Source organism: Pipistrellus kuhlii, unplaced genomic scaffold, assembly GCF_014108245.1.
Source record: "Pipistrellus kuhlii isolate mPipKuh1 unplaced genomic scaffold, mPipKuh1.p scaffold_m20_p_10, whole genome shotgun sequence".
Taxonomy (NCBI): domain Eukaryota; kingdom Metazoa; phylum Chordata; class Mammalia; order Chiroptera; family Vespertilionidae; genus Pipistrellus; species Pipistrellus kuhlii.
The window spans coordinates 19166314-19179168 of record NW_023425405.1 but is presented as its reverse complement, the minus strand read 5'-3'; the positions used below and the strand labels follow the sequence as shown (position 1 = coordinate 19179168).

The 12855-nt window shown below is 37.9% G+C and overlaps 1 protein-coding gene across 9 annotated transcripts in view; it reads right to left on the bottom strand.

Annotated features, from left to right (window-relative positions):
• UBN2 (ubinuclein 2) overlaps positions 1–12855 on the bottom strand; it is a 100279-nt gene that overhangs the window by 23212 nt on the left and 64212 nt on the right. For 5 of the 9 annotated variants that reach the window (XR_006740783.1, XR_006740782.1, XM_045577273.1 and 2 more), the window contains 2 exons: positions 4914–5145; positions 4390–4530 (listed from right to left, as the gene is read on the bottom strand). The exons of 1 other annotated variant lie outside the window; for it this stretch is intronic. Coding sequence is in view for 6 of the 8 variants with exons in the window: in XM_045577273.1 (XP_045433229.1) it covers positions 4390–4530; positions 4914–5145 (373 nt within the window). In the remaining 2 variants the exon portion in view is untranslated. Of the gene's footprint in view, positions 1–4389; positions 4531–4913; positions 5146–11574; positions 12420–12855 lie in introns of those variants that run through there. 3 more of the 9 variants (XM_036428274.2, XM_045577278.1, XM_036428312.2) reach the window with 3 other exon arrangements.

Genomic DNA, 12855 nt, shown 5'->3' with positions numbered 1-12855 from the left:
GGGAAGGCATGGTATTAAAAATAGATTTAAGAAGCAAGGCAAAAAGAATAACTTGTAATTTTTTTATGGATTACACTGCTAAATAGATAACCTTTAACATCTAACATGCTATATATAGCTTTACAGAGGCTGAGAAAACATAAAGGAGATAAAAACTCAACAAGAATGATTCTCTTATCTCAAATGACTGTGGTTTCATAGGTATTCAGCATCCTACAAATACTATCTCAACAAGTATTTATTACTAGAGGCCAAGTGCAAGGATTTGTGCACATTGAAAGGAAATTAATTATAAAGTGGCTGGTGGGGCAGGACTGGGTGAGGTGGCCAGACACATCCTGAAGCCAACCTCCCTCCATCCCTCCCCAGCTGGCTGCACCTGGGGCAGTGCCAGGGTTTGAAGTGCATCTGCAGAGTGAGCAGGGTCCCTCCAGCAGGTGGGGTCCCTTGGCCTGGCCAACAGGGATCAAGGCAAAACAGGCTCTCTGACATCCCCAAAGGGGTCCCAGATTGCAAAAGGATGGTTGTTGGGTGATGCACCCTAGAATTGGGCTTCCTCCTCTCTGGTTCTGGGTGCATCACCCAAGAATCACAGCTGCCAATCACCGTAGCTCTTATGTCGAGTGGCTGCCTCTCAGTGGTCACTGTGCGACACAGCTACTGGTCAGACGTCAAATGGTTGGGCGGTCACTTAGGCTTATCTACACTAATAAAAGAGAAACATGCAAATTGACCGTATCTCTGCTCCGCCCACAAGCCACACCCACCAACCAAGCAGGAGTATGCAAATTATCCCAACCAAGATGGCTGCAGCCACAGAGTGAGCAAGAGGCTTGAGTTTCCTTGGCAATGGAGGAAGTCAAGCTTCCCACACACACTGGCCAGCCCTGGCCTCCACTCAAGGCTATAAAGTTTCAATTATAGAGGATAAATAAATCCCAACAAAAATGGCTGCGGCCACAGAACAAGCGGGAGGCTTGGGTTTCCCTGGCAATGAAGGAAGGGAAGTTTCCTGGCCTATCCAGGCCTCCACTCAAGGCTACAAGGTTTTAATTATGGAAGATAAATAAATCTCAGATACCAGGGCCTCTGCTTGGGCCACTGGGGGGCGTGAACAGCCTGCAAACCACCACAGGCCCCTCCCCCAAGCCACCCCATGCCCCAAGGGAAACCCCACCCTGATCTGGGACACCCTTCAGGGCAAACCAGCTGACCCTCACCTGTGCACCAGGCCTCCATCCTATATAAGAGTAATATGCAGCCAGGACTGGTTTGGCTCAGTGGATAGAGCATCGGCCTGCGGACTGAAAGGTCATGGGTTCGATTCCAGACAAGGGCATGTACCTTGGTTGCGGGCACATCCCCAGTGAGTGGTGTGCAAGAGGCAGCTGATCGATGATTCTCTCTCATCGATGTTTCTAACTCTCTATCCCCCTCTCTTCCTCTCTGAAAAATCAATAAAATATATATATATTTTTAAAAAAAGAGTAATATGCAAATTGACCGTCACTCCAAAACACAAGATGTCTACCCCTATGTGGACACCAGTTGGCTGTCCCAATGTGAACACAAGATGACCACCACAAGATGGCCAGCAGGGGAGGGCAGTTGGGATGGACCAGGCCTGCAGGGGAGGGCAGCTAGACAGCAATCAGGCTGGCAGGGAAGCAGTTAGGCATCAATCAGGGTGTCAGGGGAGTGGTTAGGGGGTGAAGCGGTTAGGGGCAATCAGGAAGGCAGGCAGGCAAGCAGTTGGGAGCCAGCAGTCCTGGATTGTGAGAGGGATGTCCCAGATTGGAGAGGGTGCAGGCTAGGCTAAGGGGGACACCCCCTCGTGCATGAATTTTATGCACTAGGCCTCTAGTGTATGTGTGTATATATACACACCTCACAGATAATATGCTGAATGTTGTGAGGATTATAAAGGATCATAAAACATAATCCCATAATCTCCACCTTCAAGGGACATACCATATAGATTCATTTAGAAGACAAGGTCATTTTCATTCTTTTGCAAGTAAAGTTAAATTTCTTGCCATGACATTTGAAAATTCACAATTACTTATGTAAATGAGGGGGCACACTGGTAATGAAAAATCCAGCTGATCTTTTTTTTTTTTTTGGGCCCTAACCTGTGAAAGTTGAACTAACCAGAAAGTCTGCTACTAGGAACAAGGGTTTGTAATTCTACATATGGCTATTTAACTTTTACCAAAAAAATTTAAACTGGGTAAGTGTTGGACCCAGTGACTTAGAAATCCAAAAAAATATAAAGGCAGTCTCTAACAGGTCACTACCTTAACAAGGAATAAGACACCTCCCCACCCCCACCAGATAAGATTAACAGAAAAAACAGGGAGGTGTGGCAGAAATACAGGTGAGAAGAATAAAATATTGTACTACAATAACAAATGTAAGGCTGGAGGAGAGCACAAAAGTCATATTGCTAGGTCCACTCATGTGATATCTAAATTACTCTGGTAAAACACAAACCAAAAAATGCCTCTACTAAAGAAAAGATGTATCAACAAAATATGATGATTATTTCAAAAGCTGTATAAACAGAATACTATTAAAATAAGTTTGGTGACAACATCTAAGAAACTGGCTTTTTCATTGATATATTATATACTTTCATTTGTAGAGAAAAATGATTTAACTTCAGGCATAATTAAATTAATAAATGGCAAGGTGGAATTTTGCTCAAAGCAGCTTCGGCTAATTAGCAAAATAAAATACTCATATTAAGTGGCCTCTGAGAGTCTTTAGAGGAAGACCTTCCCCCAGGGCCAAACCTGGCCACCACCTCTTTTTTGTTTGTTTGTCTTTTTATAACTAAAGTTGCACTGGAACCCAGCCATACTCACATTAGATATTGTGTATGGCTATTTTCACTACACTATAGAGTTGAGTAGTTGTGATAGAGACTAAATGGCCTGCAAAGCCTAAGTATTTATTATTTGGGCCTTTATAGAAAAAAGCTTACTGATCTCTGTCTTTAAAGTAAGAGAATTGACATTAATGAACTGAACTCTTACTATGTATAAGGCACTATACTAAAAGCCTTAAATTATTTTTATTAAGTTCTCATAAGAAGCCTATTAAAAACATCTTCTTGTCCCCAGTTTACAAGCAAGAGAAAGTGATGGTCAACCAAGTTAAGAAAGTTGCTCTGAGTGACAGTCTTACGATTCAAAAATCAAAGCCTAATTCTCAAATTTGGTGTTTTATACTTTTAAATGTCTTTAAAATAAAAAAAAATGTAAACTTTCCTTTCTCCCTCTGGAAGAGTGGTGCTGCTCAGACAACAAGAAAGTTCATATAAAAGCTGGATTACTGGGTCATATTGAACCATGAGGTTCCTGTTTGTCTCATTCCTTACAGCTCTAAACTGAACTCATTATATCAGCAACTGCTTTAGTCACAGGGCAACTTTCCTTAAGCATTAAAACCTAATTCAGGAAGCTTAGAATTGCTGAATCTGTGCCTATTTTGTGTCCCCTATTTATACAACAGTGATTTTATATTCATTCTTACCATGTAGGTCTGTTACAAGATTCATTACAACTTGTTGCTTTGAAATTGCTACATAGCTTTCATTTCTACGTGTTGACCAACTGAACACTTGTTCAAAGATAATATGAAATGCAGTGGCCAAAGAGAATAGTGAAGCCCCAGTCAACTTCAAAGAGGGCAGATGAGCAATTATTTCTGTTCAAAAGATCCTCAAAATGGCCTCCGAATACTATCAACAGTAAACTTAGGTCAACTGCTGGAGGCTGATGTGTATGTCCAGTGTCTACCACCTAATTTTAGAAAGATACCGCTGTGCTGCAAGGATATAATGTATAGAGTTTAGATGATATTAATTTAAGGACTACAAAGTTTAATGACTAAGAGCTGTCTGTGGAGTCAGACTTCCTAGATCTGTAGCTCAAATCAAACACTTCAGTGTATCACCTTGGGCAAGCTGGTCATCTCTATAAAATGGAGATTGCTATCTCATTCACAGGCTTGTGGTAAAGATTAAATTAGCTAATACATGTAAGTGGTCACAAGATTAACTGGCACTTGGTAAGCTTCCCATAAATATAAACTATTACAATTACTGGATATGACTTTTGCACATTGCCTTATGAACCCTCTTCTTTGACATCACTTCCCTATAACACTTTCAAAACCACTCTCTTCACATGTAACAAGGGATTTCATTTTACTTATTTCCATTCTCTTAAAAGGAGTTTGTTGCTAATGAGGATTCAGTCATAGGAAAGTCTGTTGTTTTTTCAACCTTTGTATTTCATTCACAGGTTTTCAGAAAAAAAAGTCCAGTCCAATCTATATAGCTATATAAACAACAAAGAGGTGAAAAAGAGGTGGCTTTCTTACCATTAAATGTTTGCTGTAAATGTGTAGGCAGAGGTGAGTGGGAAAGTGTTGCTGCATGCTGAACTCCTGGCTGTAAACCCTTTAGTAAATCTGAGAGGAAAACAGATTTGTCAGTGATCTTCTTAAATCTGGTTGAGCCCTCTGAGAGCAAAAATGAAAATAGTTTAATTTATCTAATGTAAGCACAGCCCTGACTTCAAAGGCCTTCTTAAGTTAGAGTACATACATGTTAAAAATTTTACATATATAAATGTATTGTGAATGCAAACACTCAGCAAATCTGACTTCCTCTTATTATAAATTTCATTTAGAAATGTGGTATAGTGGTTCATTTAAAAATTATAAATAAAATCTCAGAGTCCAGTAGTTTGATTATACTTAGATTAAATACATTGCATTTCTTTCTTTCTTTCTTTTTTTTTTTAATTCTATAATCTACACAAGTCCAACTGGTATAATGAGTATAATAATTGTTTCCTATTCTGCCAAACTAGGCAGCCAAATAAACAAAGGGCCCCACTTACTCTGAGTTAAGCTATGGTGGAGAGCGGCTGAGGTAGATCCCGAGGTGGTTGTCACGCCAGCTGTGTCCGTTCCAAAGCCAAGTAGCTCCAAGGGAAACTGGAAGGGCATGGTCACTGGAACAAGGCCACCCAGCATCCCAAAAGGAGTCACATTTTGATTTGTTACAGACAAAGGTGATGTCATGAGAGTCAGAGGTGAGGCATTAGCCAATAATGATGCTCCTGCTGTGGACTGCAGAAACCAGGGGTCAAAATACATAAGAAATAAAATCTTTAACCTGAATTGATTTATTTAATATTCTCATGGGCACAAGACTATGTTTTATATTTGCTCTAACAGAAACTTTGATATAGCAATGAAGACAGAGGTGAACAATATAATTCAAAGAGCTACCAATATTGGTTTTGTAAGTAATCCTATACTCAACTCTTCATCACGTTTAGACTCGTCCTTATTTTATTGCCTATATTAACACCCATTCACCCTCTCAATCCATTCACTTCCAACCTTAGATTCCCCTGGATCTGAACCAATTTCAATGTGGTCTCTGAAATTGCTTGGTCCCTTTGCTATTTGTCTTATACTCTTTCCTGGCATAGTCTTTGTAGTTGCTGCTACAGACTATTATTATTCTCTCAGAGGCCCTAACTCTGTATCCTTTATTTTCATCCTAGCATCTTGAAGAGATGAGACCACCTGGGATGTTCTTCCTCATCAGCCTCACCTGCCTCTTCTCCAAAAGCTATGACCTAGGTATGAACTGGCCTATTCCATGAATCCCATCAATGTAGAACTTCCGGTACAAATAATCTAGTATTTGCACTTTTTCCATGTTTCCTCTGCCTTCTCACATATAGAGAATTCTCCTCTCTCTCTCTCTCTCTCTCTCTCTCTCTCTAGAGAGAGAGAGAGAGAAGAAGGGGGAAGGACAGAAATAGAAACATTGATGAGAGAGGAACATCATCAATCAGTTGCCTCCCGCACCGCCCCTACTGGGGATTGGGCCCATAACTGAAGTATGTGACCTTGACCGGAATTGAAGGCTGGGACCCTTCAGTTCAAAAGCTGACACTCCATCTGAGCTAAACCAGCCAGGACTCATCTCTTTTTATAACCACTTATTCCTGGCTCTTCTTCAACTCTAGAAACCACCTGACTTATTTATATTCCTTTTATCCTCAAACTTACTGAATGACAGCCTCCTCTTTCCACATTATCTAGTCTCTCCTTACTCCCTGTAAGTTTGTTTGCATCTCTCTACTACTTTTCTGAGTTTAAACTACTTAAGGTAAAGGCAAATTAGAGGGTGTTTTGACACTCCCCTGTTTCTTTGTTTTTTAAATATATTTTTATTGATTTCAGAAAGGAAGGGCGAGGGAGAGATAGAAATGTCAAGGAAGAGAGAAATCATTGATCAGCTGCCTCCTCCACGCCCTCTATTGGAGATCCTGCAACCGGGGCATGTGACTAGAAATTGAACCATGGATCTCTTGGTTCATAGGTTGACATTCAACCACTGAGCAACACCAGCAGGGGCCCCACCTGGGTTTTAATGCTGTTTATGAATAAAAACATTGAAATAAAAAATATGCCAAATATGCTAACACTGATGAACTTTCATTGAACAATTACTTACATATACTTCATTAAGCTAATTTAATTCTTTGAACAATTTTCTATACAGGAATTAAATAACTTTTCCCATTTGACTTCTTTTCTATGTGAATTTATCAACAAAGATTATAAGCTTTTTTCAGTATATCGGGTCTAGTAATAATTAATGTCGTTTCTAAACATTCGTTTAAAATCTTGCTTGGCGTTGACTTGTATTGACATAACCTTCAAACATGTGGTATCTACAGAACGTGTGAAGTGCAATTAACAAGTTTTGCTTGAAAAAGTTTGTGTTTGGTTTGGTTTTTGTTGCAAAACTAGGGCTAAGAAGATGGCGGTTGAAGAGCATATTCGGCACTGCATGCTTTACGAGTTCCAATTAGGAAGAAAAGCAAGTGAGGCTGCAAAAAACATCTGTAGTGCTCTTGGTCAAGATGCAGTTAGCACCAGAAAAATGCCAGCGTTGGTTTGAGAAATTTCGCGAGGGAAATTTTTCGTTAGATGACAAGAGTGATCAAGGCCGTGTGTCCAATTTTGATCAAGAAGCTCTTCAAGCTCTTTTGGTGCAAAATCCTCAAATTACCCAACAAGAGCTTGCGACAACTTTAAATTGTTCACAAAAAACAATTTCCAATCAATTGCGTGCACTTGGCAAAGTCCAAAAGTTTGGAAAATGGGTTCCTCATGAGTTGACCGACTACAACCGTAATCAAAGAGTGACAATTTGCAGTTCGCTCCTCTCTCGTCAAAACCGTTTGCCGTTTTTAGAGCAAATTGTTACCGGAGATGAACAATGGGTGCTGTATGTTAATTTGAAAAGGCGGCCTCAATGGTTGGACAAAAATGAGGCTCCGCAGCCCACGCCAAAACCTGACTTGCATGCGAAAAAAGTGATGTTGTGTGTTTGGTGGGATTTTAAAGGAATTCTTCATTATGAACTTTTACCATCTAACCAAACCATTACAAGTGCAGTGTATAGTGCCCAATTGGAAAGGTTAGCCCAAGCTTTAAGAGAAAAAGAACCCGCGCTGATTAATCGGAAGGGCGTAATTCTTCACCACGATAATGCACGACCGCATACTGCAAGAATCACTGCTGAAAAACCGCCGTTGGAATGGGAAGTTCTCCCTCAACCTGCATATTCTCCTGATATTGCCCCTTCCGATTACCATTTGTTTCGTTCTTTGCAAAACTTTCTTCTTGGAAAAAAATTTAATAATGAAGAATGCCTCAAAAATGCATTGACTGAATTTTTTGCATCAAAATCACAAGAATTTTACAACAGAGGGATTAAAATGCTTCCTGAGCGTTGGGCACAGGTAGTAGAAAACAACGGCAACTATATTGTTGATTAAATTTTGTTGTATTGTTTAAATAAATTCGATTTAAAAAAGTATTAGAAAACGACATTAATTATTACTAGACCTAATATTATCTATTATAATTTTTGCAACTGTTTTCTTTTGTAGCCTTATTTTACTAATTCTAAATTTCCCTGACCAAGTATTTTCCATGTTAGCCACTGTCAGGCTTATTTTATGTGTTGATTATTCAGCCAATAAACATTATTCATAAAGCTGAGTCAATTTACTTAGTTAATATTTGAGAGTAATACAGGTGATCTTCCCATCCATCCATGCCACATTACATAGTACTTGTATATACTTAGTGGTCCATGCTACTGCTGCACATGAATTGAAGGACAATCTCAAGAAGCTTCCCATTCTGTTTTTTCCACTCTCACTCCAATAACTTTCCCTCCCATTATCTCCTTTAATTTAATTTTATTTTATTTTATTTTATTTTTTTTTTTTATCTCCTTTAATTTTAATCTCTCAAATTTATATGCTCACTCCTGACCTCTCATCTCAATTTCAATCCTGTATATCTAGAAGTTCAATGAAGAATCTAACTTGGATATCTAACACTCACCTACTTGGCATGTCCACAACTAAACAAATCATCCATCACCTGCTATGTTAACTGCTATCGTCAACAGTCTGGTTCTTACCTGCCACTTAGGTTTAACATCTTAGTTTTCAGGCATTAAAAAGTAAAGGACAAGGTGAGCTCATGGGCAACATACACATTCTTTGTTTCCATAACTTCCTCCAACACTCAAGTATAAGTCTTTATCTTTCTGCTTGGAATTAACTATCTTTTTTACTTTCTATTATGGCAATTCGTGATATAAAAAAATGGGCACATTAAAGAAAGAATTACTAAGTTAAAGCTAATAATAAGTGAAGCAATTTAGATAGAAAGGATCCTGCATCAATTTGAGAATTAACAACACACTATATTATTATTCCATTTTATTTTTTCACAACAGTTCTTTCTTCTTTTTAGTCATACTTCTATTGTAGTCTCAGGATAATAGGAGGCACATACTTCAAGGCAGAGCACCCTAACAGAGCCCCTAGTGAGAAATAGTAAATAACTGCTGCTAATAAAGAAAACTATGTTTCTGGAGGAGGCTAACTGAAGCATTAAAATCTATGGAAAATGCCCTGTCCAGTGTGGCTCAATTGCTTAGAGCATCATCCCACACACCAAAAGGTCTCAGATTTGATTCCTGGTCAGGGCACATACCTGGATTGGGGTGTGTACTCAAGGCAACCGATTTACCTCTCTCTCTCCCTCCCCCCCCCCCCTCTGTCTTAAAAAAAAAAGACCCAAAAAACAAAACCCCCCAATAACATAGATACAAAATGTAAATTAAGGCAACTTCCAAAATTAAATTGAGTATTAGCAATAAAAAATGGTGTCATGCCATAAGTACCTAACATTTTTGTACGGTCAGCATTTCTGTATCTAATTTTGTTTATAAAACTAAAATGAAATATCAGATTATCTATGTTACATGGGTATAAACTTATCTCTCCTAAAACACGGAGACCTTTCAAAGTGGGTCTCCCACCAGCGGTATCATTCAGAAGCACACAGAAGAAGCTGTCAACCTGAAGTAGGCAAACAACTCAGGATAATACCCCACAGTCAAAAATACTTTGTATGATCTTCACATTTCATTCCCAGGGGAAAATATGAAGAGAATCCTTGTTCTCTCTTCCTGTGGTTAGCATTACTTTTATTTTTTAAAACCACGTTTTTTATTTTGGTAAGTGTATTCACCCCCCTCATTCCCTACAACATCCAGAGTGATCTTTAGAAATATTAGACCATACCACTGCCCTCCCTGTAAAAGACCCTCCAATAGCTTCCACTGCACACAGAATAAATTCCAGTCTTTATCATGGCCCACAAGGTGCTTCATCACATGGTAATGTGGAACTCCAAACTCATCACTACCCATCCCTTCCTAGTCTCGCCATGCAGGTCTACGCGTCTTATACAGATCTACAGGCCTGTTCTTTCCTGTCTTCACACCCACCACCCACTTTGCCTGAATTATTTGTTCCCTCTTATTTCCAAAGGCTGAATCCTGCTCATTCAATTCTCAACTTAAATGTTGCCTCCTCAAAGAGGCCATCCTCAACTCCCTAATCCATGTTAACAACAATCACACTTTATAATATTATTCCATTTTATTTTTCATTAACACTTCACGTTTTTAAAAGTTGTGTTTTATTTTCCTACCTAAAATACTGTACATGCCCCATAAAGAGAAGGGGATTTGAATATGAATGTTCACCCTGTTTCCCCAGCACCTAGAACAGTGCCTGGCACATATTAAACACTTAGTAAGCATTTGCTTAACAAAGCAATTATTTTCAGAATTCTCAAGTGGCAAGGACAGGATTCACAGAAAAATCAATACGTTGAAGGGCAAGAAAGAAGAGGAATACGTTGAGAGGAAAATTATCCAATAAAAAGCAGGTAGAGGTCATAATCTGAACCCAGAAAGATTTTAACTTCTGTTAAACTCAAGACCTGTCACTTTCACTCTGCAAATGAGTACACAGCTGATGATATATTTCAGACAGGAATTAAATACTTTGTAGCACAGATAGGAAATCTGTTTTTAGTGTTGAGAGTACTTGAGAGGATCAAGAAGCCACAAGTAGCTGATAAGATTTCAGTGAGATGCTATATTAAAAAAACAAAACAAAAACACACACACAAAAAACCCTTGTCACTAAAAGTTAGAAGCAACCTTATTTAATTATTGACCTTTTTTCTTCAGTAAAACCAGTAAGAAGTGAACAAAAAGGATTGGATATGAAGGCAGGAACACTAAGGTCTCCAAATCATAAAGTCATTTTGGAGAGGAAGAAAACCAGAGGGAGTACATTTTAGAAACACAAATTTTGTCATGTAAGTTCATGCTGAGAAACTAAGTGATAAATAACTGGTATACCAAGTATCTGTGTTCTTTTAGCGTAAATGATTGCAAGAAGGATTCCTTGAGGGGTGGGTGGGGGGGTGGGGAGAATAAAACTGCTAGATTCTGGAGATGACAAATGATAAAGATTTAATGTTAAATCAGAGAAAACAAAACAAGTGGAAAAAAAAATTTTTTTAACTCCAAGGAAAAACCCAAAATATAATAAGAAAGCAAATGAAACCATCATGTGAGATATTTAGCTCAAAAGAGACAATATTTGCCCCAACCGGTTTGGCTCAGAGCATCGGCCTGAAGACTGAAAGGTCCCAGGTTTGATTCCGGTCAAAGGCATGTAACTTGGTTGCGGGCACATCCCCAGTAGGGGGTATGCAAGAGGCAGTTGATCGATCTCTCATCCATGTTTCTAACTCTCTATCCCTCTCCGTTCCTCTCTGTAAAAAATCAATAAAATATATTAAAAAAAAAAAAAAGAGACAATATTTTACATAGTCATGGATTTTACCAAAAGTTGTCATTTTACTCTTTCAGGAGAATAGAACAAATATAAGGGACCTAAGAGCCTCATTTATCATAATGAGAAGTCAAAGACAATACTAAAAAAATAAATTAAGAGTCTCTCATTCATTCTTATTTAAAATCCCAGAGAAAAAGCAAAGAGAGTTAAAAGTAGCAAGCAGGAGGATATGGAGTAGGGAACTGCCATTTCTATTATAATCCTTTCAAATATTCCTTTGATCAAATTAAAGATTTGAAAAAGTCAGCATTTTAATAAAGGTAATACAAACAGAAATGTGGACTAACGTGCAGATTTAAATTATAACTTAGATTTTAACATACAAACCCTAATCAGATTGTTTTTAGTGTTACTTCATATTTCTGATTAAAAGTAAAATTATATAAAACATCAATAAATCCTAGTTTCTAATTCATAAAATATCAGTTAACTAAATTTTGTTCTCTATTAGAATTCTGGAATCAATTCATTTCTAAGCCTACAGAAATGGCAGTGACGATTTTGGTTTTAAGTGTACATTGAATACCAATGCTTAGCTTGTACTGAATAGCAGAAAACCTCTATGAACTCCAAGGGGAAAATTCTTTCATTATAAGTTCATATTCCACATAACCAGGACACAGAATAAAGTTAGAGCATTTTGTTAAGAGAACAGAATTCTATAAATCAATAAAAGTCATGTTTTCAAAGAATATTTAAGAACCTAAGAACATATCATAAAATGTCACATTTTTAAAAAGCTTAGTATGAAACAGAATATTATGTAAAATGCACTTTCTTAAAAAAGTACCAGGAATAAAGTGACGGAATAATGGGTGATTTTTATTTAATTTTTTGAATTTGCCTACAGTGAGCATGTATTTCTTTCCAGTGTGGTGGTGATGTATTAAAGAAACTAAGTCAGTAATGTGAAAGTCTCAGAATACAAAGTGGGATATAGATGGAAACAATAACAGAGATGATATGGAAGGCAGAGAGATGAAATACATGAGTAATAAAGAGCTTTCAAAAATTCTAGGCCAAATGGGTCAGAAATAATTATCACATGTAATCAAATGAAATATTCTTGAGCTGAAAAAAAGATAGCCAGGTTTGAAATTGAAGTCACGGAGTTACTGAAAACAACATAAACGAAGCCAAAGTCTGTAAACACTTGAATTTCAACAAAAGAGAAAAAATCTCACTAGCATTTCGGCAGAGAAAACACATCACTGAAAGGATACCCTCATATTCTTCTATAATCCTAAATACAGAGGGTCAGTGGAGCAATATTTACAAAATTTGAAGTGAGACAGTTAGTGACCCAAGAAATCTGTAACTATTCAACTGTGAGAGCACAGAAATGACCAGATATGTAAGAGCTAAGGTAAAATAGCTTTCATTTCAGCCTTTTAGAAAATATTCTTTGAGGGAGGTGCTCCTATTAACTGAGAGCTAATAGGGAAGCTTTGGTGTAAAAGTATTGTGATACTAATTTGACAGAGAATTATAAATGAATAATTGCAAA